The following is a 26,101-nucleotide window of genomic DNA, read 5'->3' on the forward strand; positions in this document are numbered from 1 at the left end:
ACATAGCCCTCCTGGCATTTTCTTAGTTACTTTGCTAAGACATTTACATTCCACATTTACCAAGCCTCACATATACCCTTGTAAGATGCACCACAGGTGTGATCCTTTCAGTCCCCCTCCCTCCCCACCCTTTCCCCCTTTCCCCTATTCTTAGGTTGTAGCTGGGTTATAGCTTTGATGTGAAGGTCCTAAATTAGTTTCATAGTGGGGTGAGTACATTGGATACTTTTTCTTCCATTCTCGAGACACTTTACTGAGAAGAATATGTTCCAGCTCCATCCATGTAAACATGAAAGAGGTAAAGTCTCCATCTTTCTTCAAGGCTGCATAGTATTCCATGGTGTACATATACCACAATTTATTAATCCATTCATGGATCAATGGGCACTGGGTTTTTTCCATGACTTAGCAATTATGAATAGGGTTGCAATAAACATTCTGGTACAAATATCTTTGTTATGATGTGATTTTTGGTCTTCTGGGTATATGCCCAGAAGAGGAATTACAGGATTGAATGGCAGATCTATTTTTAGATCTCTAAGTGTTCTCCATATCTCTTTCCAAAAGGAATGTATTAATTTGCATTCCCACCAGCAGTGCAAAAGTGTTCCCTTTTCTCCACATCCACGCCAACATCTCTGGTCTTGGGATTTTGTGATATAGGCTAGTCTCACTGGAGTTAGATTATATCTCAAAGTAGTTTTGATTTGCATTTCTCTGATGACTAAAGACGATGAGCATTTTTTCATATGTCTGAAGGCCGCGCGCCTGTCTTCTTCAGAGATGTTTCTTTTCAAGTCTCTTGCCCAGCCTGAGATGGTATCCCTTGTTCTTTTCTTGCTAATGCGTTTGAGTTCTCTGTGGATTCTGGTTATTAAACCTTTGTCGGAGACATAACCAGCAAATATCTTCTCCCATTCTGTGGGCTGTTTGCTTGCTTTACTTACTGTGTTCTTGGTTGTGCAGAAGCTTTTTAGTTTGATCAAGTCCCAATAGTGTATTTTTGAAGCTGCTTCAATTGCCCGGGGGGTCCTTCTAATAAAAAACTCGCCCAACCCAATTTCTTCAAGGGTTTTCCCTGCACTCTCTTCTAGTATTTTTATAGTTTCATGTCTTAAGATTAAATCTTTAATCCAGTAAGAGTCTATCTTGGTTAATGGTGGATCCAGTTTCAGTCTTCTACAGGTTGCCAGCCAGTTCACCCAGCACCATTTGTTAAATAGGGAATCTTTTCCCCACTGAATATTTTTGATTGGCTTGTCAAAGATTAAGTAACGGTAAGTAGCTGGATTCATCTCTTGGTTCTGTATTCTGTTCCAGACATCTACTTCTCTGTTTTTGTGCCAATACCATGCTGTTTTGATCACTATCAATTTGTAGTATAGTCTGAGGTCTGGTAGCATAATTCCTCCTGCTTTGTTTTTATTTTTGAGTAATGTCTTGGCTATTCGAGGTTTTTTATGATTCCATATAAAACAAAGTATTGTTTTTTCAAGATCTTTAAAGTATGACAGTGGAGCTTTAATAGGGATTGCGCCGAAGTTATATATTGCTTTGGGTAGTATGGACATTTTAACAATGTTGATTCTTCCCAGCCATGAGCATGGTATGTTTTTCCATTTATTAACATTCTTGGCTATCTCTTTTCTTAGAGTTTCATAGTTCTCTTTATATAGATCTTTCACGTCCTTTGTTAGATAAACTCCCATATATTTCATCTTCTTTGGCATTACTGTGAATGGGATAGAGTCCTTAATTGTTTTTTCAGCTTGACTATTGTTGGTATATATAAAGGCTACCGATTTCTGAATGTTGATTTTGTAACCTGAGACGTTGCTATATTCCTTGATCACTTCTAAGAGTTTTGTAGTAGAGTCCGTAGTGTTTTCCAGATATACAATCATATCATCTGCGAAGAGTGAAAGTTTAATCTCTTCTGACCCTATGTGGATACCCTGGATTGCCTTTTCTTCCCTAATTGCGGTGGCTAAAACTTCCATTACAATGTTAAAAAGAAATGGAGACAATGGGCAGCCTTGTCTGGTTCCTGATCTAAGTGGAAATGATTCCAATTTAACTCCGGTCAATATGATATTGGCTGTCGGTTTGCTGTAGATGGCCTCTATTAGTTTAAGAAATGTCCCTTCTATACCAATTTTCTTAAGTGTTCTGATCATGAAGGGATGTTGGATGTTATCAAAACCTTTTTCTGCATCGATTGAGAGAATCATATGGTCTTTGTTTTTTACTTTGTTTATGTGCTGGATTACATTTATAGATTTACGTATATTGAACCAGCCTTGAGACCCTGGGATAAAGCCAACTTGATCATGATGTATAATTTGTTTGCTGTGTTGCTGGATTCTGTTTGTTAGGATCTTGTTGAATATTTTTGCATCTATTTTCATTAGTGATATTGGTCTATAATTTTCTTTTCTTGTTGGGTCTTTTCCTGGTTTGGGGATCAGGGTGATGTTTGCTTCATAGAACATGTTGGGTAGTCTTCCTTCTTTTTCTACCTTTTGGAACAGGTTAAGTAGAATAGGTACTAATTCCTCTTCAAAGGTTTGGTAGAATTCTGATGTGAAACCATCTGGTCCTGGGCTTTTCTTTTTGGGGAGGTTTTTTATGGTTGATGTTATTTCCGAACTTGATATGGGCCTGTTCAACATTTCCACATGATTCTGGATAAGTCTTGGAAGGTGACGAGCTTCCAAGTATGGGTCCATTTCCTTCAGATTTTCATATTTCTGAGAGTAAAGTTTCTTGTAATATTCATTAAGGATTTTTTTGGATTTCTGAGGAAACTGTTGTTATTTTGTCTTTGTCATTTCTGAGTGATGAGATTAGAGATTTTACTCTTTTTTTCCTGATTAGGTTGGCCAATGGTTTATCTATTTTGTTGACCTTTTCAAAAAACCAGCTTTTTGATTTATTGATCTGTTGTATTATTTTTTTGTTTTCAATTTCATTTAGTTCTGCTGTGATTTTTGTTATTTCTTTTCTTCTACTGGGTTTGGGGTTGGAGTGGTCTTCCTTTTCCAGTTGCTTAAGATGTCCCATTAAGTTGCTAACTTCCTCTCTTTCTGTTCTCCTGAGGAAGGCTTGCAGTGCTATAAATTTCCCTCTTAGAACTGCCTTTGCGGTGTCCCAGAGGTTCTGATAGTTCGTGTCTTCATTGTCGTTTGTTCCAAAAATTTGGCAGTTTCCTTCTTGATCTCATCTCTGACCCAGCTATCATTTAGCATGAGGTTATTTAACTTCCATGTTTTTGTATGAGTATGCAGATTCCTGTTGTTACTCAGCTCAAGTTTTATTACATGATGGTCTGAGAAGATGCATGGAATAACTTCTAGTCCTTTAAATTTACTGAGGTTAGACTTGTGACCTAAGATGTGATTGATTTTGGAGTAAGTTCCATGGGCTGATGAGAAGTATGTGTATTCAGTTTTGTTAGGATGAAATGTTATGTAGATGTCTGCTAAATCTAAATGCTGGATGGTTAGATTTAAATCTAAAATTCCTTTTTTTTTTTTTTTTGTAGAGACAGAGTCTCACTTTATGGCCCTTGGTAGAGTGCCATGGCCTCACGCAGCTCAGAGCATCCTCCAACTCCTGGGCTTAAGCGATTCTCTTGCCTCAGCCTCCCGAGTAGGTGGGACTACAGGCGCCCGCCACAACGCCCGACTATTGTTTTTCTTTTTGGTTGCAGTTTGGCTGGGGCCGGGTTTGAACCCACCTCCCTTGGTATTTGAGGCCAGCGCCTTACTGACTGAGCCACAGGCGCCGCCCATAAATCTAAAATTTCTTTACTCAGCTTTTTGTCGGAGGATCAATCCATCACTGCCAATGGAGTGTTAAAATCTCCAACTATTATGGAGCTGGAGAAAATGAAGTTGCTCATGTCTGTTAGAGTTTCTTTTATAAATTGAGGTGCATTCTGGTTGGGTGCATAGATATTAATAATTGAAATCTCATCATATTGAGTATTGCCCTTAACAAATATGAAGTGACCATTCTTGTCCTTCCTTACTTTTGTTGATTTAAAGCCTATTGTGTCTGCAAATAAAATGGCAACACCTCCTTTTTTCTGGTTACCATTTGCCTGAAATATGGATGACCATCCTTTCACCCTGAGTCTGTATTTGTCTTTTAAGTTAAGATGTGACTCTTGTAAGCAACAGATATCTGGTCTGAGTTTTTGTATCCAGTCAGCTAACCTATGTCTCTTTAGAGGACAGTTTAAGCCATTCACATTAATGGAGACTATTGATAAGTTTGGTGAAATTTTGGGTATCGAGTTTTTCAAAAGTCCAGTGGACATTTTTAATCTTTTCACCATTGTAGAAGTTGGAGTTTGATCAGAAGTTTCTGAGTGAGTTTATGTTTGTAGTAGAGGATTGGATTGGTCCTTATGGAGGATAGGTCTGATACTATCCTAAAGAGCTGGTTTGGTTCTGGCAAATTTCTTCAACATGTGAATGTCGTTAAAGTATTTAATTTCTCCATCACAGATGAAACTCAGTTTAGCTGGATACAAGATCCGGGATTGAAAGTTATTTTGCTTTAGGAGATTAAAAGTCGATGACCACCCTCTTCTGGCTTGAAAAGTTTCAGCAGAGAGATCTGCAGTCATTCTAATGTTCTTACCTTTGTAGGTAATGGCTTTCTTTCACCTGATAACTTTGAGAATTTTCTCCTTCATGTTCACTTTAGTGAAGCGAATTATGATATGTCTGGGGGATGACTTATTGGGGTTGAATGGTGCTGGAATTCTGAAACTGTCTGCTATCTGAATTTCAGAATCTCTAGGCATGTCTGTAACATTCTCTTTCATAATTTCATGCAGAAGGGCCTCTGTGCCCATCGATGCCACTTCATCATTTTCCGGAACTCCTATTATTCGTATATTGACCTTCTTTGAATTATCCCAGAGCTCTCTAAGAGAATGATCCGTTTTTGCTCTCCATTTCTCTTCCTCTTTGAGAGTTTGGGAGCGTTCAAAGGCTTTATCTTCAATGTCAGAAATCCTTTCTTCTGCTTGGTCCATTCTGTTGCTGAGGGATTCTTCTGTATTTTTGATATCTTTAAGGGCTGCTAATTCTTGCTTCAGTGTGTCTAAGTCTTTGGTGGTTTTGTCTTTAAATTCATTAAATTCTTGAGACAACTTTTGAATTTCTCCTCGGATTCCTAATTCTATTTTATCAATCTTGTCTGCAATCCAAATTCTGAATTCGATTTCTGACATGTCTGCCAGTTGTTTATGAATGGGATCTTCAATTACATCCGCCACATCTTTCCTTGGGGGGGTTGATCTATTCTGGTTATTCATGTTACCAGAGTTTTTCCGCTGATTCTGCCCCATGGTTGTTTTACTCCCTTTGCTTTTTTCCCCTGGGGTTTTGTTGAGGGCCTGTTCAGTGTTGTGGCCTGAGAGACTGGGGCCCTGTCTGGTGTGGTGGGGCTAAGTGGTTCTGAGTTATTTGCAGCTGGCTTCTGTTTGACCCCAGTGAAGCACTTGCTCTGGGTTGAAGTCTCAGTTCTCTGAGTTGGCCCTTCCCTGGAAGTTTCCCGAGTCTGTGAGTCACCTCAGGCAAATCCTATACTCAGGGGTGGCCTCCTCTGGTTGCTCAGGGAGGCAGGGGGTGTGGCTTCTGCTGCCTCAGGGAACTGCTACTCTGATGTGGGTCTCCCCCAGTCTCACTCCTGCGTCCCATATTCAGGGCCGACTGGCCGCAGTTCGGGCACTGTCCACGCCCCGACAAATCCCCCAAGAATCTGGACTCCTGGGGGACAGGCCTCCAGATCCCAGAGTGAGGGTGGGGTGGGGAGCCAGGAGCCCAGAGCTGCTGGCAGTGAGCACACTCAGTTCCTCCCAATCTTTAGCTCTGCTGCACCCAGCAGCCCAAGCTTCCAGGTTTCAGAGTGAGGGCTGGGTGGGGGGAGCGGTGGGAGCCCAAGGCTGCTGGCAGCGAGCACACTCAGCTCCTCCCAGTCTCTTGCCTGGCCACACAGCAGCCGCTCAGGTCTCCAGACCACAGATTGAGGGTGAGGGGAGCACTGAGAGCCCAGAGCCCCTGGGAGTCCAGAGCCACAGGGAGCCCAGAGCCGCAGGGAGACCAGAGCTGCTGGTAGCAAGGTCACACAGTTCCACTCAGTTTTTTTTTTTTTGTAGAGACAGAGTCTCACTTTATGGTCCTCGGTAAAGTGCCGTGGCATCACAGCTCACAGCAACCTCCAACTCCTGGGCTTAAGCGAGTCTCTTGCCTCAGAGTTCCACTCAGTTTTATGCCTGGTTGTATTGTTGCCCAAGAAGGGCTGCTGCACCACGCCTCAGGGAAGCACCGCCCTGGTGAGGGTCGCCCTCTGCTGACTGTCCTCACCTCTCTCCCATGCCCCATAATCAGCACTGACCAGCCACAGCTCGGGGACTGTCCTCTCCCCTCTAGAAGTCACCCAAGAATCCGAACTCCTGGGGGACAGGCTTTCAGACCTCAGAGAGAGTGGAGGGAAGTGCTGTGAGCTCTGAGTTGCTGGCAAAGGATATTTACAGTTTTATACAGTTTTATGCCTAGTAAGGGAGATACGTCCAGATTTTAGTAGGTCTCTCCCGTGAAGTGTAGAGGGAGGGCCTTTTATTTCTGCCCGTTTGTTTGTGGGGCTCTTAAGCCAATCAGATGGGGGAGGGGGGACTCCTGTCCACTTGGTGATGGGTTTTGTACCTTTTGTTTGCATCCTTGTGGTTGCAGCTCTCCTCAGCGGGGTTGATGGGCATTCTTCAACTTTCTTGCTTGGTGCTGCTCAAATCTATCAGGTTACTTGCTAAATTTTCATCCCTTGACTCTCCTTCAGGATGGGAGCCTCTGTGGAAAGCTGGCTTCAGTCCACCATCTTGTCTCCGCACCCCCGTTAGGCATTTTATAAAATACCTTCTTTAAACTTCCCATGATCTTACAGGATAATATGTACACATATGATTGTTCTTATTTTCAGAGAAAAAACAAAGACTTGCCACATGACATCTCACTCTGGGTCATGAATGTGGGAATAAAACAAATTAGAACAAAACAGAGAAAAATTATTTTTATCTGTATATTTCCCTCATAACTTGTAAGTTTTTTCTCTGTTCCTCACAAAAAGCTGGGTCCAGATATTCAAGTAGACAAAAATCTAAGCCCTATAAACAACCAATAAACAAAAATCTTAAAGGGGTTGCTGAGTAAGAAGAGTTATGTATAGTCTATTGTCTAAGATGTGGTGAATGATTACCATAAGGCTTGACTATTTGGTGACACATTCGAGCCTAGCTTGCAATAGGATTTTCAGATATCTATTTTAATAGTGCATACAAGTCCTCCTTTATGGCTGTCCCTTTCTTTCTATTCTTAGTGGGGAACTCTGTGGTAGCTGCTGCTGCTGCTCCTGGTGCCATAACTTGACTTTTGGAAATGTACTAACACTATTGGGATGAATTATGTTACTATGAAATAAAGTTGACCCTTGAACAACTCAGGTTTGAACTGTGAAGGTCCACTTATATTTTAAAAATAAAATTTATACTGAGAATCCCTACCTCCTTTGCCTCCTGTTCTACCTCCTTTATTTCTTCTGCCTGTGCCATCTCTGAGACAGCAAGACCAACTCTTGCTTTTCCTTCTATTCAGTCTATTCAACATGAGATGAGGAAGATGAAGACCTTTATGTTGATCCACTTTCAGTTAATGACTAGTAAATATAATTTCACTTTCTTATGATTTTCTTAATATTTTCTTTTCTCTGGCTTACTTTAGTGTAAGAATACAGAATATAATGCATATAACTTATAAAACATGTGCTATTTGACTATTTATGTTATCGGTAAGGCTTCTGTCAATAGTAGTTAAGTTTTAGGGGTATTGAAAGTTATACTTGTATTTTCATTTTGTTATGAGGACAATTAATGACAATTAAGGTCATGGTGGGAATGGGGGAAGGAGAGAGCAGAGAGAAAGAGAAGGAGGGAGGGGTGGGGAAAGGAAGAGCAGAGAGAGGAAAGGAGGGAAGGGGTTGGGGCCTTGGTGTGTCCCACATCTTTTGGGGGCAAGACACGTTTGTAAGAGGGACTTTACCTAACAAATGCAATCAGTATAACCTGGCTTATTATACCCTCAATGAATCTCCAACAATTAAAAAAAAAAAAGTAAGTTATACTTGTATTTTCAACTGCATGGGGGACTTGGCACCCCCAAACCCTCAGTTTGTTTAAGGATCAACTGTATTTTCTTTGTTTTTTCCTGGGCTATGATATCCTAGGACTGTGTTCTCCTTACAATTTGTCTAACAGGTGGTTTTTATTTTTCTAATTTTAGGTTACTACACTTGTAAATTGTCCCCAGAATCCTTCCAACAGGAAAAAAGGATGTTCAAAAAGAGCCAAAGTCCTTCTAGCTTCGGTGGAGGAAGCAACTTGGAATTTATTAGACAAAGGGGAGAAGATTGCCCAGGAAGCTACAGTTTTAAAGGTGGAGCTTACTGCTGCCCTTGAGGAAGTTCGCAAAGAAAGTGAGTACTCTAGTCCTCGTCAGGAGCAAACTGCATATCCTTAGTTACTGAATTAGATTTGAGTGTTTTACTTTTGTTGGCTTGAGTTCATCAGTCTTTTGTAGAGTTTTGAGGACCTAGCTGTGGGAGGCAGAATGGCTCATTAGATAACTCAAAAGGTTAGAGTTCCAGTACTGGCTCTTTTCTTTAGGTATTCAGTCCATTTAGGTAACTCCTTATGTAGTTATCCATCATGCCATAGCTTATGTATAATAAACAAAGAGAAGCCATAGAAATGATGAGGAATTAGTAATGAAGGTGAAGGCATACGTATACATATAAAAATAAATTATAAAGTTCCTTGTAAACAGTTGGGACACTGCAGACCTGATAACCTCAAAAGTGTTACCAACATCTTGGAAATTGTCCCCAAAACCACATCAGAAGAATGAGGACAAGTATGTCCTCTCCAAGAAAGAAGAAAGAAGAATTTATTAATTTGCCAGCAAATGAGGAGAATGTCAGACTACAGTCTTAAAGTACCATTGTCCTTTCCATAAGCAAAAATATAGAGCTTTTAAAGGGAGAGTGTTCAGGTTCAGGGTATTGTTGTTTAACTATAGGTGATGGTTCTGATTAATCCTACCTCCTGTGAAAGACAATCTCATGGACCCCTGGGGACTATTCCAATTCCCTTGAGCTATCTCCTGTGGTGCAAAGAACAAGGACACTCTTCTGCTCTTCCCCAAAAGTATCCTGAGGTGGGGATATAGCTTTTAGGATATCCCTATAGGAATATATATTTTGGTTCTCAAAAAATGGTGGAGAGATAAAGAGAGAGAAACATTTTTACCCTTTTCCTGACTGTTCTTTCTGTTATAGAAGTACATTTTTAATTTTTCAAATTTTTGGAGATTTAGATTTCCTACATTGTTCTTTTTATGGTTTGCATAATCTATGCATAACCCATGTTGCTGCTTTGTCAACATTACATAATAAAAGCATATATTTCACCATTTGATATCTTTACTTAGGATAATACAGCAATTTTCTAAAGAATGTAAATCTCATCTGCAGAGTATTTTTTAAAAGAATTCCTCAATGTTCTTTGGTCAAAGGAATGATTTTTATGTACATTAACTTGCTGTAGATAACTATTTTGGAAGAAAAAGGAAAGTTGAATTTTTTGATTCAGTTTTATAAAAGAGACTTGGGATTTCTAAACATTTCCTTTCTCTAAACCCCAATGTAACTTTAAGAAAATCAAGATGTCTTTGCTAATTAAATAATTAAAATGAATATGCTAGCCATGTAAACCTTAGATCAAATGTGTCATATTGGGAACTGTTTATTATATACTTTATTTTTTTCTTTTTCTGTTTATTTTTTATGTAAATTAAAATTGTGTATATTGAAGGTACACAACCTGATGTTAAGGGATGCATATAGATAGTAAGATAGTTATTGTAGTGAAGCAAATTGACATAGTCATCATCTTATATGGAGTTTTTGTATGGCAAGAGCATCTAAAATCTACTGACTTTGGCAAAAATCCTGAATATAATACAATATTATTAACTATAGACCTCCCATTGTACATCAGTTTTCTAGACTTGTTCATCCTATATATCTGATACTTTATCCTTTGACTTACATATCCTCATTTCTTTCCTTCTTCTTCCTAGTCCCTGGTAACCACTATTTTATTCTCACTTTTTTATTTTTACCTTCCCCATACAAGTGAGATTATGCAATACAGTAGAACCTCTGTAAGTTGACCACTCAAGGGACTGTAATATACTGGTCAACTATAGAGGTGGTCAACATAAGGAACTAGGCCTACTGTTCTGATATGTACTTGTACTTTACTTTCTTGTGCAGCTTTTGTTAGAGAATATCATATGAAATCATACATAAACAAAACATAGTAAACAATATATACTGTTTCATATAAAATCAATACATTTACTGTTTTCTCATAGTTTAATCATTCTTTCTGAAAAAAGAGTCAATCTTTGTTTGTTTTTTATTCTTGTTACAAATGTAGGTGAAGAAAGCACTTTTGACACTGGCTACACCACTCAGCATACGTGGGGATTTTCCTTCAGTAAATGACTTCAACTGCATTATCAGATGCCTAGCATTCTCTTCTTTGAAGTCTCTGAATTTCTGTGTCATTCTCACTTGCTTCTTCCCCTTCATCAGCTGCTTCATGCACTTTTATGCTAACCTGTACTTGGGTCACTATTGCTTGGAAAATTTCTCCTGGGTCAGGTTCATTACAGGTTGCCACTTCATTACTATTGCAAAATTCTACTCCTTTGAATTCTGCCATGGGACATGGACTGTCTGATGGGGCCAAAACACTGTACTCATAGATTGTGACAAATTCAGCATTTTTGAAACATTTCTGTATCATTTCTGGCTGAACTTTATTCCAAGCAGAACTGATCCAGAGGACAGCATCCAGACTGTTTAAACCCTTTCCAATCCAATTTTTCTGCTGCCAACATACTCCCTAGCTCTTATTTATTTCAGGTTGGAAAGAAGTTGGTAGACTACTTGTAATTATCATACAGTATTAAAAGAGAAAAACATAAATATGAACTCACCTGGTGATTTTATTATATATTTTAGGTTATATAAAATAATTAAAGTATTTTTGTTTATATATATTTTTTGAGTATCTTAATTCTGGAAGTAATCTCCAGGATCAAGTTTAGGCTTCCTCTTGCATGTCTCACGGTAGAAAATGGTTTTTCTCCTCTCACTTTTTTCTTGTTTCTTCTGCTGCAAACTGTGCAATCCTTGTTGACTTTTTTCATTATTCATTATAAAATGCATCTTCCCATTTAGCCTTTCCTCTGTGTCATAAGATGATGGTCTTTCCCTCTTTCTTGAATTTCTGTTCCTCACATTGCTCACATGCTAAGTGATGAGATTTCTTCTGTTAAGAAAGGCGTGTCTGCACTTTTTCTCCACTCTCCTTCTTATCTAATGAGTAAAGAATGCAGTTGTTCACAACTGCAACTGCCATCAGCCAGAAGAGTAATTTTTCCCACCATTTGTAGGCTTTCTTTGTAAATCAGTAACATCCAAAGTACTAATCAGCTGTGTCTGCTTTTCCCACAAACTTTGTGTATTATAAAGTAACTGCCAGTTTTTCAAACCAGATAGGTTGTTTTTTTCCTATAACCAGTGATCAACTGTGTTTGAGGGCCAAAGAATGTACTCAGCATTGTCACTAATCTCTTGTCATGGAATGAGAGGCATGTCATTTTCATTTCACATTGGTAGGCACATAATTCATATTCCTGAAGTTACTCCTTCAGATCACTAGGAAAATCCTTCCTTGAAGCCATAGCTGTTCCTGTTGCCATGTATTTTTACTTTATGCAATCCCTGTTGTGTGATAGAGTACAGGAACTTTATAAGATCACCATCACCATCACAATAAACCTTCCTGCTACTTGTTACAGATTGGAATTATCATGACTTTTTTCTTCATCACTAGCTTCACATTCACTGGAACTAATGTCACTGCATACAAGAAGAGTTTCTTCAGGCTCACTTTCATTACAAACTCTCCTTCAATCCATGTTGTAATATCATTGTCATTTATACACCTTCTCCCTGTCATTTTTCTACAAGCACAATTGTGTAAATACAGCTCACAATCACCTATTCATATCAAAACACATGACTTGCTGAGAAACAGAGAGAGTAAAACCTGTGCAATTTGTTGGCTAAAGTCTGGACTCCATGAGAAAATGCATCAGACAGGCTCCAACAATGGAGCAGGCAACAAATGCAATACAAAAAACATGTTGGAAGTCTTCCGACATTGAAGTGGAACAGGAAAATCATTATGTCAGATGAGGTCCAATGTAGGATTGAAAGGGTTTTTAACTGATGTGGTAGATAAAGTTGCTTCTACAGGCAGGCCACAGGTTTGTGATTTAGTAATGTCCCACTGCAGGAGCTGGGCTTGGTAATGCATTTTCAATGTTTTGATGGTGCCTTGGTCAAGAGGTTGGGTTTTTGAGGTTGTGTTTGGATGCAAAATGTCATTGTTACCTTCATGAGATGATTCACTCATGGGTGGTCAGGATAATTTTTTACTGTCAGTAGAAGAGACTGTTTTTTCTTTATTTCTCAGTTGATATCTTTCACCCTCTCCTCAAATAGGTCACCACTCATCCATGCACATCTGTTTGATCTCCAAGTGATGGGACGTCTTTGGGCTTCGGGTGTTTGAATATAAGACGCTTTGCTGATTTACCAGTCACCAAGGGCTTTAGTTTCTCTCTGGTTGAGCTAGTGCAAAGTAGAACAATAAAATATTCATTGGAAAGTTTTCTGCTCTTACATTTGTCACCCTTCATGGCGAGGCTTCTGTCAGGCATTGCCTTGAAAAAGAGTCCGCACTTGTCAGCGTTAAAGATGTCATCATCTTTGAAGCCTCTGGTGAAGTTTGGGAACTTTAAAAATTTTTTTTTGAAAATGAAGACACAGTATCCATGTTTATTTCTAATTATAAGAAATAGAACATCAGTCCCTTAATTGTACAAAAATACCTGAAAGTTTATAATTAGGTTCCTGAGCCAAAGAGCTATGTACAGAATGAAGCAAAGCACATGACATAGAGATTTTGTCTCGTAATACTTTCTGTATTCCTTGGAAACATTTACATGTCAGGCCGTGTTATGGTCACTGCAGCTCACACTGTAACATCACAAACTGATGTACTCTTCCACAACTTCCACTGGAACTTCACTGAATTCACCATACATATGAGGCTTTCTGGGATTTCTTGTGTTGCAGTTTAAATTTCTTGAGCCAGCCACTGGCCGCTTAGAAATCTGCCACCCCGAGTTCCTGTGTGAATTTTTTAGCAAGTGCTTAGATCATTGGCTGGAGATTTGAGCATAACTGCTCTCATTTGTTTGAACCAGCTTAATGTGGCTTCATTGACTTCCTTGAGCAAAATTTTCCTTCTTTTCTGCTGTAGGTCTCCACTTTCCTTATCATCTCTCTTCAAGCACTCATGTTTATGTTTCTGGACATTGCTAACTATGGTTTTGCTAACATGGAAATATTCTGGCATCTTCCTTTGGCTGCTGCTTCCCAGAAAATGTATAATGTCAACCTTTCAATATCAGTGCTTTGAGTTCTTTCCTTTGTGCCATTATGTCTCAACTAACTAAAATTTTCAGTAATTGTAGGATGTACCTACAATTCAGACCAGTCCTTCACAATGAAAAAATCTTCCACAATATGTGATAAACAATAGGACATTAGGCCTAATCCAACACGTGGTAATATAAAACATGAAAAAAGAACTTATTAAAGAAAAAAATAATACAACTAAAGGGTAAATTCTGTACTGTCTACTCTTTGGGGTAGAGTGGACTCAACTGGTCAAGTTATAGAAGGCAAATTAACATTGTGTGTCACAGTCCAAGTGGTCAAGATTCAGCTTGCAGAAGTGGTCAATATTAGAGGTCAGTCTTCTGCTTCTTTCTTTCTTTTTTTGCAGTTTTTGGCTAGGGCTGGGTTTGAACCCACCACCTCTGACATACGGGGCCAGTGCTCTACCCCTTTCAGCCACAGGCACTGCCATGGAGGTCAGTCTTCTTTTGAGTGCATGTGGTACCTGTGAAAATTAGGTCAACTTAAGGAGGTGATCAGTTTAGGGAGGTGGTCAATTATGGAGGGTCTACTGTATTTTTCTTTCTGTGTTTATTTCACTAAGTACAATGTCTTCCAGTTTCATCCAGGCTATGGCAAAAGGCAAGATCTTTTGTTTTTTTTTATGGCTGATTGTATTCCTTTGTAGATATATATCCCACAGTTTCTTTATTCATTCATCTGTCCATGGACACATAGGTTGTTTTCTTTTCATATCTTGACTACTGTGAATAATGCTGCAATAAACATGGGAGTGCAGATGTCTTTATAAGGTGGTGATTTCATTTATTTCAGTTATATGCCCAGAAGAGGGATTGCTAGGTCATATGGTAGTACTGTTTTCTCCATAATGACTGCACCTTGTAATATGCTTTATATACAATTTATATTTTGTGGGGATTCTTTAGACACTATATAGAAAACATAATACTAAAGATAATTTGAAATGAATTTGTCATTCCTCCTGGCTCTCCACTGCTGTAGTCCCACTCTTTCTTCTGTGTTCTCTGTCATCATCTTCTTAGTACCATGTCAGTTCAGACAATTCCTTCCCACTGTGCCCTCTTTTTAAATTAGTTTGTAAGTTCAATGAATGTTATCTCCTGTGTTGCTCTGATTTGCTCCTTCTTCTTCATTCCCGACATTGCTTCCTGAATTTAGGATTACTGCATTAGCTTTGCTCCATATCAAAATCATACTTTAAAAATAAAAATATGTTCATTTAAATTTCCTTCTTAAAATCTTTTATAGTAGGTGTTGGAGGATTAGTAGAACTGTCTTTCTGGATAAAGTTCAGACTTTTAAACTTTGTTCTGAAAGCATTTTGTGATTTGGCTTCCACCATTCTCTTGCATCTCATTTCCTGTTACTGCTCCCCTCTCAAACTTGCCTCCAAAGAAGAACTTGAAGTATCTTGAATGGTCCATGTTGCTTTATGCCTCTGTGTCTGTGTTAACAGCTATAGTTATGACAGGGATACATTGTGAGAAATATGTACTTAGGAAATTTTGGTGTTGTGCAAACATCATAGAGTATACTTATACAAACCTAAATGGTTTAGCCTGTTTTCTCCTACGATAACACTGTTCTTGCTTCTGGAAAAAGCAAAAACAATTCTTAAACAATTCCATGTATAATGTCAAGGAATTTCCTAAGGCTATTTTACAGTTAAATTTTTTGAAATAAATGGGAGTACACTTAAAAAGTCAGCACAGTATGTTTGTTAATACCATCATCATTGCAAACCCTGGGTAATGCATTGCCCAGTGATGTTACTGTGGCTAGAATGTCACTAGGTGATAGAAAATTTTCAGCTCCATTATAATCTTATGGGATCACTGTCATACCTGCAGGCCCTTGTTGACCAAAAATGTTGTTATGCAGTACATGACTGTTTTCTCTTCACCTGGGTTGTCCTCATTCAGTTAATTCTTACTCATACAGCAAAGCTCAGCCCAGGTTGTCTTTTCTAGGGATTGTTTACTGATGCCTTGATGCTGATTTAGATGTCCCTCTTCTGTGTCCTCACAGTCTCTGAGCTTCTCTCTTTCATAGGAAAAACCATCCCATACGGCAAACATCAATTTGTTTGTTTTATACCTCTTGACTCTTAATTCTTTGAGGATGGCAGGTACCAGGTCTTATTTGATTAATAATGCCTGACACATAACAGATGCCTGGTAAGTGTTTGTTAAATAAATTAAAAATTGAAGCATCATTTTGTTACTTTATATCATAAAATTTTATAATGGTTTCATCTTTGCTTTTATGACAATTACCTTTCATAATTATGGTTTCCCTGTTAAGTCTTTGGTAAGGAATAAGAGCCCTATTTTGATATTGTTTCTCTTGGAAAATGTGATCTATTTGACAACATGGTTTCCATCAACTTCCTGGTAATAAATATATAAGACATTGGTCATTCTTAGAAGGGAACAATAATTGTCATGAGATATTTGCTTTTAAGGTAAGTCAACTGTCTTATTGCAATAAAGGTAAATTATTTTAAAGAGAAGTTCTCAAAGAGAAATTTGTTTGGATTCTAAGATTGTGCCACACAGAGTATCGCCTTCATTGTATTTTCTTATTATGTATGAAATACATATACGTACCACAAGCTGTATATACGACAGATACATTTGGATAAAGATCACCAAGTGCTTTCCCCTCTGATACTTTTGACAATTTGATAAATTGAAATACCACCATTTCATTGTGGGAGAAAAGCAGTGAGATGTACATGATTCTGGAATTTGGGAAATGACTAATGCTTATCCTATGGCTAGCAGAGATAACGATAGTGAGAGCTTGTCTCCCTAAAACCTGGAAGGAATTTTAGCTCAGTGTTGGTTTGAAGCATAAGGAGAATGAATTCTGGTCCAATGAACCCTGCATAATATTGAAACATATTTTAAATAGTTTTCTGCCTTTTTTTTTTTTTTTAAAGGGCTTTGTCTAGTGGCACAATGTGAAGGATTACTAAAGAGCAATTCTTAAGTTTAAAGTATTTGGAAAAGTGAAAAAATATTAGGAGTAGAGACAGTTTTATTTGTACATCCTTTGGCCTATTTTTCAAGTAGAATTTTTGAGGCTAAGCTGGAAAATTTCTCCTTCTAGTAAACACGTATATAATTTGTCTATTCATACTAAGAGTCTATTTTATTACATTTTATTGTCTTCAGTGGCTTTAGTTATAGCATTTGGAGTAGCTGTGATTACAGGCTTGAGCCACCATACCTGGCTGTCCTTATAGTTACTCATGATCTTGTAGCTTACTTCGATACTTACACATGTACAATGGAAAAGTATTAAATTTGGCCTTTTATTTAAGTAGTTTTAGAATATTCATATAATAATTATCTAGGAATTAGCTAAGAATTATTTATGGTGTCTGGATTACATGTTTTTCCTACAGCATAAATACTACTTTTGTGTAACTTCTATTCCCCTGAATTCTGCAAATTTTTCTCCTAAACCACATATTGGTTTTATTGAATGTTTTCTAATGGTTTAACAAATTTCTGATATTCCCCATCTATTTATCCATTATTCCCTGTCACTTTTTACATCTTTAAATATATTTATAATAGCTGCTTTAAACTCCTTATTTGCCAACTACAACATCCAAGTCATCTGGGTTTTGTTTCTATTGACTGACTTTTCAGACTATGATTAAATGTTTAGGATTTTTATACGTTATCTTATATGTGCCTTATCCTCTTTTCTTTTTTTTTTATTATTCAGCCTCAAAAAAGACATAAATCATGTATTTTGCAACAACATGGATGGAACTTATCCTCTTTTCTGTATTTTACATTTGCTTTTTTTCTCACTTCAATCTGGAAATTTTCTACTAACTTATATATTAATAGAAATCTCTGCATAACTATATTTATCTGACATTGAATCCAACTACTGCATTATTTTTAAGTTTAATTTTTTTGTTCAAGAATTTATTTTTGACACATCTTTAAACATTTTAATTTCCTGCTGAAGTTTTTGTTATGCCATCATTTTCCTTGAACATCTCAATTATAGTTAATTTCTATAACTGATAGTCCAAAATATGGCTCTCTGGTAGAGTTGCTTCTACTGTCTTTGTTTTATTTTGTTTTCTCAAGTCTCTGATCTCATTCCTTGGTATGTTGGGTAATTTTTGACTGCTTGTTAGACATTGTATATAAAAATATAGAATTAATTTTAAAAGGTTGGTTAAGTCCCAGTTGAAAGCATAGGATGTTTACTAGAACCTTCCTAGGCAGGCCCCCAAACTCCAAGTTGCTCTCTTAACTTCTTAAAGGAGTACTTGAAATTATTTGGCTGCCTTCTTCTTCTATCATTTGCCACATTCTTTGGATTTCTCTGTTGTTCAATCTTTCTGCCATTTGACTTCTGATAACTGTATAGAACTCTAGATGGATTTAGGATCTAAATGCCAAAAACAAAATAAACTTAGGAATAAATAAGAGTATTTTTAGGCTTTGGGGGTAGAATAAGATTTCTTAAACACGAAGCAAAAAGCTATAAGAAAAAATGATATATTTTACTATATCAAAATTAAGAACTTTCTTACATCAAAAACATGTCCTTTCATTTATTGCAGTTATTCATCAAAATTAAGAACATAAGTTTACAGTTAAATTCAGCAAAATTTAGAAATATTATAGAGGTGGCAATTTTATGATCTTAAAAATCCAATTTAAATAATTCTTTAAAACCTATTAGCTGTAGAGTAGTAATTGTAGAGAAGTAAATCAGGGGACAGTGAGTAACTTTTACTCAGCAAACGAGAAGGAAGGAGTAAGGTAGTAATAAGTTTTTCTGAGGTGTCCCAAATTTTAGGATTGACCTGACCTAAAGCCTTTGGAAGAGACATTTGTGTAGATAGGGGAGGGGCACTGGAGGAGAGTAACAGAAGTATGGGGAGCTGGGAGGTATTATCAGTTCTGAGTGATGGGTATAAAGAAAAAGTGGCTTTGAGTCTAGACAGTAGGTTTTGGCCATGCAGGGGAGTGGGCTCTTTAGGAATTATTAGTAAAGAATGGGAGAATGTCAGGTGTTTTAACTAACAGGTTAGAGGTGAACTTTTAAGTGGAGGAGAGGGGGTTCCATTGACCCTAACCACAGAAATGGAAGAGGAGAGTACTGGCCCTGAAAAATCAGGCAGGACCGAACATGTGGTCTCCATGTCCAGGAGGAAGGACATTTTCTTACTGGCAACAAGAAGACAAACCCAGGGCACTGTGAGTGAGATGATAATGGTGGGACCCTGAGAGCCTGGGCCTCTTTAGTCTTTGGGAGCTAGTCCCAGGGGTTGAGGCAGCTCAACTCCTGGCTCAGTCGCTGGTTAGAAGGGGTGGCTCCATGCCCTGCAGTCTGGGGATGTTTGTTCTTCCAGTGACCCAGAACAGCACAGACTGGGCAGCCCAAATATACGATTTTTCCTCAGGAGTGGTGGTAGAGAAAATTACCATGTGAATGTCCTGCCATGAGAGGTCACAGGACTGGGCTAAACATTGGAATTTTTATAAATGGGGAAGAGTTATTTGAAAAGGACCCGGAGCAGAGAGAGGAAAAGGGGTGGGGGTGGGGCCTTGGTGTGTGCCACACCTTCTGGGGGCAAGATATGATTGCAAGAGGGACTTTACCTAAAAATTGCAATCAGTGTAACCTGGCTTATTGTACCCTCAATGAATCCCCAACAATTAAAAAAAAAAAAATTAAAAAAAAAAAAAAAGAAGGACCTAAGGTGTTTTTCAATTTGGGATAGATCTCTTAGGTTAAAGGGGACATGGAGTCTGATAATGCCCTCAGCTTCTGCTACTTCACATAAGGGTTAAGCAGGTTCTGGGAGCTGTTCCTAGAGGGTGTGTGGAGGAGAAAAGAAATCTGGCAGAGAGAGAGAGAGAGAGAGGAGAAAGGGAGTCAGGTGGAGAGGCTGGGGGTGTAGGAGTTGGGAACTGAGTGGGTGCAGAAGGTTCAGGAGGTAGAGAGGTATAAGGTGGGGGCGTTGAAGTCTGAGTCAAAGGTGGAAGGTTGAAATGGTGGCTGTTTACTGAGGAGAATTTGAAAGGTGGTACAGGCCTGGAAAAGCAAAGGATGACCTCAAAGGAAGAAGAAAGCTTGATGATAGGGGACTCCTGACCACTTTCCATTGTGAGTTGTGAAAGTTTGAAGATTGCTGAGAATGTTCAAATACCATTCTCAGATATTGGTTTCCATTATCTAGTGTATGCTAGGGCCAGGCAGTTTTATCTCAGGAAGGGATGGAATAATAACTGTCATGGCATGTGAGGAAAGGAGGAGGAAGGGAGTGGAGGATCACCAGTTAGGAGGCAGGTGCCCCAGTGTCACCTATGGAGCTGAGAGGACAAAGTCCGGAGAATCCCAACACTATCTCCCATGTGTCTCTTCAGGAAGGTATTCAGGTGATTGGGACACTGATCCCAGATCCTGGGGGGAATCCTAACCAAGTACTAGGATTTTCAGAGAGAGAGAGAGAGAGAGGCAGAGGAAGAATGGGAGATCTGGAAGAGAAAGAGCCCCTTTCTTCAATTTATCAAGTCCTAAGGAATTAGTGTGTGTTGGTAGTTGTAAGGAGGGCTGTGGCAAGGGTCTGGGGTGGTCCATGGACTGATTTCACTGTCTCTTTTTCTGGACAATGCATCATAAAGATGAGAGCTGGGGTGAAGGTCTGCAGGAAAAGAGAGAAGCCTAGTCCAGGGACAAGAAAAGACTTTATTTATTTTTTTTTTTTGTCTTTTGTGATCTTTATTTTTTTTTTTAATTTTTATTAAATCATAACTGTATACAATGATATGATTATGGGGCATCATACACTCACTTCATAAACCATTTGACACATTTTTATCACAGTGGTTAACATAGCCTTTCCGGCGTTATCTCAGTTACTGTGCCAAAACATTTATATTCTACATTTACCAAGTTTCGCAAATACCCCTGTAATATGCACCACAGGTGTGATCCCACCGATTCCCCTCCCTCTACCCACCCCCCTCCCTTTCCCACTTCCCCCTATTGTTAAGTTGTAGCTGGGTTATAGCTTTCATGTGAGAGTCCCAAATTAGTTTCATAGTAGGGCTGTGTACATTGGGTATTTTTTCTTCCATTCTTGGGATACTTTACTAAGAAGAATATGTTCCAGCTCCATCCATGTAAACAAGAAAGAGGTAAAGTCTCCATCTTTCTTTAAGGCTGCATAGTATTCCATGGTATACATATACCACAATTTATTAATCCATTCGTGGATCGATGGGCACTTGGGCTTTTTCCATGACTTAGCAATTATGAATTGGGCTGCAATAAACATTCTGGTACACACTTCTGCACTGCTGGTGGGAATGCAAATTAATACATTCCTTTTGGAAAGATATATGGAGAACACTCAGAGATCTAAAAATAGATCTGCCATTCAATCCTGTAATTCCTCTGCTGAGCATATACCCAGAAGACCAAAAATCACAACATAACAAAGATATTTGTACAAGAAAAGACTTTAAAAGAGGGGAAAAGGAGAAAGGAGACTGACCTGGTGTCAGCTCACAACGAGAGATGAAAAGCAGGAACGTATAAAGAACTTTCACAAATCAATAAGAAAAGGAAAATCAACCAAAAGGAAGATGGGGACAAAAATAATTTTACAGAAAAGGAAACACACACTATTAATAAAAATATAAAGATAGGTTCGACTTTATTAGTCAGATAGAGAGATATGCAAATGGTATACCATTTCATGCAATTCAATTGGCAAAAATTAAAAACTCTGATAATACCACCTGTTTGAAAGATTTTGAAACCATAGGCTCTTTTAAACATATTCTTCTTAGTAAAGTATCTCAAGAATGGAAGAAAAAGTATCCAATGTACTCAGCCCTACTATGAAACTAATTTATGGCTTTCACATGAAAGCTATAACCCAGTTATAACCCAAGAATAGGGGGAAGGGGGAGAGGGAGGGGAGGGGGGAGGATGGGCGGAGGGAGGATGATTGGTGGGATTACACCTGCGGTGCATCTTACAAGGGTACATGTGAAACTTAGTAAATGTAGAATGTAAATGTCTTAACACAATAAGAAAATGCCAGGAAGGCTGTTAATCAGTGTGATGAAAATGTGTCAAACGGTTCATAAAATCAGTGTATGGTGCCCCATGATTGCATTAATGTACACAGCTATGATTTAATAATAAAAAAATAAAAAAAAATAAACATTGCTTATGGGGATGTAAATTGGTACAATTACTTTGAAAAACAGTTTTGTTATGCCACTTTTGTCAAATGCCAAAGTTCCACAAGCCGTATTTTGCTGTGTATAATGAGCATTTTCTTGCTCATATTTTTGAGGGGAAAAAAAGGATACACATTATACATAGATAGCGCAGCTTGGGAGTGGGGGAGTGTAGTGGGCCTCCTGGTGCTGCTGTGCCCTCCTGCTTGGGCCCTCGGGGCCACAGGGTTCTGGTCCAGGAGGATCTGAGATCCTGTGGGAGTTGACTGGCCAGTTGACTGGCCTTTTCTGAGTGCTGCAATGGGAGGTGGGGGGTGGTGGCCAGTTGGGCCATAGCTGTGTGGGGTGAGGGCTGAGGCCTGAGGCCTGGCTGTGTGGAGGGGATCAGGAGCCGCACGCAGGCCCCCAGGGACCCACTGGCTATCCTCTGGCCAAGTGGCCTTAGAAGCTCCCACCTCTCTGGCCATGTATATGGCCATCTTGGCCTCCTCTCCTCCAGGAGAGCAGGAAGGGGAAGCCTTCACAGAGCAGGTGGCTACAGGAGGGTAGTGCAGTCTGCACATTTGCCAGGGGAGCATTAGCCCTTCCCACATGTGTTCCTCCCAGCTGAGAGCAGGCTACTTTCTCAAGGAGTATTTTTCTGAAAGTTTGGTACAAAAACATGGGTGCACATTATACATGGGAGCACATTTTACATGGAAAAATATGGTATATATGGCTATGTTTCTGGATTTGAATCAGTTATATTTCTGGTGTTGTTGGTGTGTAGAAATGCAACTCAGTTTTTCAGATCGGCACTTGTTATCTCTGAAATGAAACATTTGAATGGTAATTTGAAAAAGCAGGAATCATTTGAAATATGCAAATACACATGGCTTGTTTCTTAGAGATCCCTTATGATGGTAAGACTATGGTCTTTATTTGGCTGATATGAGTAACAAATTTTACAAAAGTGGTATAATACTGTCTGTGGCACTTGCTATTCTTACATGAAATTGCAAAGAACAGGGAATTGTTATAACAGATTTAAGATATTTTATATTCATAAATATTTACAAATATATGCTGTTCTCAGTTCTCTAATTTTAAAGATACAATTTTTCCTAATATGTAGAAAAAAATTTAAGGTATAGTGATACATGGTCTGTTGTGGTAGTTGGGATAATTACAATTTTAGGGTTTGTTAGCATCATGAGTTGTCTTTCAGAATAAATTCTTATGACAAATAAACAAAGATATCCAGTTTTGTTGCTGGGGAGAATATGATTGGAATGTAACAAAGATTTTTAAATTTAAAGTTGTAGAGGAAAGTTGGTTGAAATTTACTTTAATTATGTCTTAGTAGTTCTATGAGATCCCTGCACAGAGCTGCATTCTCAGTTACTCAGGTTTTACTTTTACCCTTTAGCTATTAAAAAAATTTAGATGGACTTGTAGATTTGAATTACTACGAAAAAAAGCATTCGATTGTGTTTTTATTAATGCCTTGATGAAAATAAAAGGAATAGGGCAAATTTAGTGGAATATCCAATAAGCCTGGTCCAGCGTTTGTTACAATCACAAATAAAATATGGGTTTGCAATGAGAGATGAAGATTATGAAAAGGAAGTTATTAGTCAGTATATCACTGAGTGTTGTTAAAAGGGAAAGAAGATTACAAAAGAAAGCAAATTTAGACTCTTTTCCTATGTTGTTTTCCTATTCATTGGCAAACATTTACTGAGCATCTACTGTTTACCTATTTTAGTTAAATATTTGGTGTCTACATTTGGTACCATTTTGGGCTCCAGCAATATAGGAATAAATAAGATATATCCTAGACACGCAGAGATTATTGGGAGAAATAGACATATAAACAACTGTGACAATGTTTGAAAAATGGCATTGTAATGGTACGTCCAAAGGTTGTGGAAGCACATATGAAGGAGTAATAAAATAGTTTATTTTTGAAGTTCTTTAATGTACTTTTATTAAGTAGGGAAAAGATGAATCTCCCCCATTTAAATGCAGATAAGTATGTATACAATTTAAAAAATAAGTGGTGTATGCCCAACCTTTCTTTTCCCAGAGATTTCTATTTCTCTCTCTCTCTTTTAAAATTAAATATTTTATTAAAACCTTCTTATGGGCTGGACTCTGCCCCATATGCTGAGCTCATTGAAGTGAACTAGACAGACAATTGCCCTCACTGAGCAGACTGATAGTTTAGTGGGAAGACAGGTAGTAAACAAGTAAAGAGATTTGCTTTTAATTCTTGAAGGGTATAGATGCTTTTTCCTTGGACCATTTAAAAATAATATTAGCATAAAACAATTTTATCATGCAACCATTAACTTTATCTTAGTAATAACACATTTTTAGATTCCTAGTGAAATGAAATACATGTAAAAGTATGATTCCATAAACTATAAGGGGATAGTTAATTAAGACTTTAAGAATGGGCAGGGAAAGATTAAAGTTGAACTTTTTTGTATACTCCTTGACAAGCCAGGGGGCCTACATAGGTGGAGCCAGCATTAATCAAGCCCTGCATATTTTGGGGGTGAATATCTAGAGCTAGAATTTGCAGTCTAACATTAATAGTCTTGGCAATTATGTCTTCCAGAGCCAGAAATTAGAAGCAGGTACCATAAGGTTTTTGTTCATGTGTGTCAGATAGAAGACTTGCAAATTTGTTGGAAGCTTGCTACTCCTAAAATATATCTCATCTATTTTTAATTGTGAATCTTCACCAAGGCCACCATGAGCCAGTTGTAAAGCTAGGAAGCTTAATGAGGATGTTTTGAATCCATCAGGGTCTAACTATAGCTCTCCTTCTCGAATATGGGGCTATGATATTTTATACTAACAGAAATGCTATGCTATCTAGTGTATAACGCAGGAGCCCTTCCACTGCATGTTTGTAGAGCTTAGGCCTGCAGCAGCTGACTACTTTACTCACTTGGCATGGCTCATGAGTATTTCTGGCAGGGTGGGGTGGTGTAGCTACCTAGGGGACTGTCTCTCTCTGGCATGACGTAAATGTTTTTGTTAAAAAACATACATAGTCCTCATGTATAATATATGTATTTAGGGTATATTTTCTATTTATTTCTCTTTCTACATTTTCATAGTTATTTTTATCTCAATGATTTGCAGGTTTACAGGCTTTTTTTCCCTAGCAGGAATTCGGAATCAAGGCTTTCCATCATCCATATTAGTCAGAGAAAACAATTACTTCTAGAAACGATTATTCCTGGAAAATGGTATTTTGGAAGTGTAATTAATTTTCCTATTAGTATACTTGGATACTTATTTAAACAACAAATGCCATTATAGAATTTCCAGTATTGAACTTTAAAATGTTACCTATTGCCCCCTGATTATTCATTGTGTTTTTTTTCCTCTTTTGGTAGAAGGAAATAAATTGTATCCTAGGGATCTAGAGATTAAAAAAAAAAATACTGGTATCTATTTTGGGTTATTTTCTTTGTATTTAAGGGGCTTATGAAACTTAGCTGTACTGAATACTTTATAAAAGAAAGTAAGAAGGCTACTATGAAAATTTTGAGACAAGACAGTATTATGGTCCATTATTTCATTTTTAAGAAATATGTCAAAAGTGGTGTCCTTTCTGATTCACCTGTGCAAATTTCAACTTGCTCAGCTTATTGGTGTTGCTGGGAGGGATTCTTTTGGTTCTGTCTGTAGGATGATTAGTCACCATCAGCTGTGGAGCTGGGAAGAGAGCATTTTTTTTTTTTTTTTGAGACAGAGTCTCAAGCTGTAGCCCTGGGTAGAGTGCTGTGTTATCACAGCTCACAGCAACCTCAAACTCTGGGGCTCAAGTGATTCTCTTGCCTCAGCCTCCTAAGTAGCTGGAACTACAGGTGCCCACAACAACGCCTGGCTATTTTTTTTTTGTTGTTGCAGTTGTCATTGTTGTTTTAGTTGCTCCAGGCTGGGTTTGAACCCTCCAGCTTTGGTGTATGTGGCTGGTGTCCTACTCACTGAGTTGCAGGCGCCACCACACGTTTGTATGATGATTTTTTATGATTTTAAAAATGGGTTAAATGAGTCTTAAAGCCTTGAGTGTTTGCAAGGGATTTCAGTGATCTTACTTCTCCCCATGTGATAGTTTTGGTGGTTTCAAGAATTTAGAAGTT

At 38.2% G+C, this 26,101-nt stretch overlaps 1 protein-coding gene across 1 annotated transcript in view; it reads left to right on the top strand.

Annotated features, from left to right (window-relative positions):
• CTNNA3 (catenin alpha 3) overlaps positions 1-26,101 on the top strand; it is a 1,739,301-nt gene that overhangs the window by 76,617 nt on the left and 1,636,583 nt on the right. Inside the window, exon 3 of the mRNA XM_053584032.1 lies at positions 8,349-8,541. Within this exon, the coding sequence (XP_053440007.1) occupies positions 8,349-8,541 (193 nt within the window). The remainder of the gene's footprint in view (positions 1-8,348; positions 8,542-26,101) is intronic.

The sequence above is a fragment of the Nycticebus coucang genome, chromosome 3, assembly GCF_027406575.1.
Source record: "Nycticebus coucang isolate mNycCou1 chromosome 3, mNycCou1.pri, whole genome shotgun sequence".
Classification (NCBI taxonomy): domain Eukaryota; kingdom Metazoa; phylum Chordata; class Mammalia; order Primates; family Lorisidae; genus Nycticebus; species Nycticebus coucang.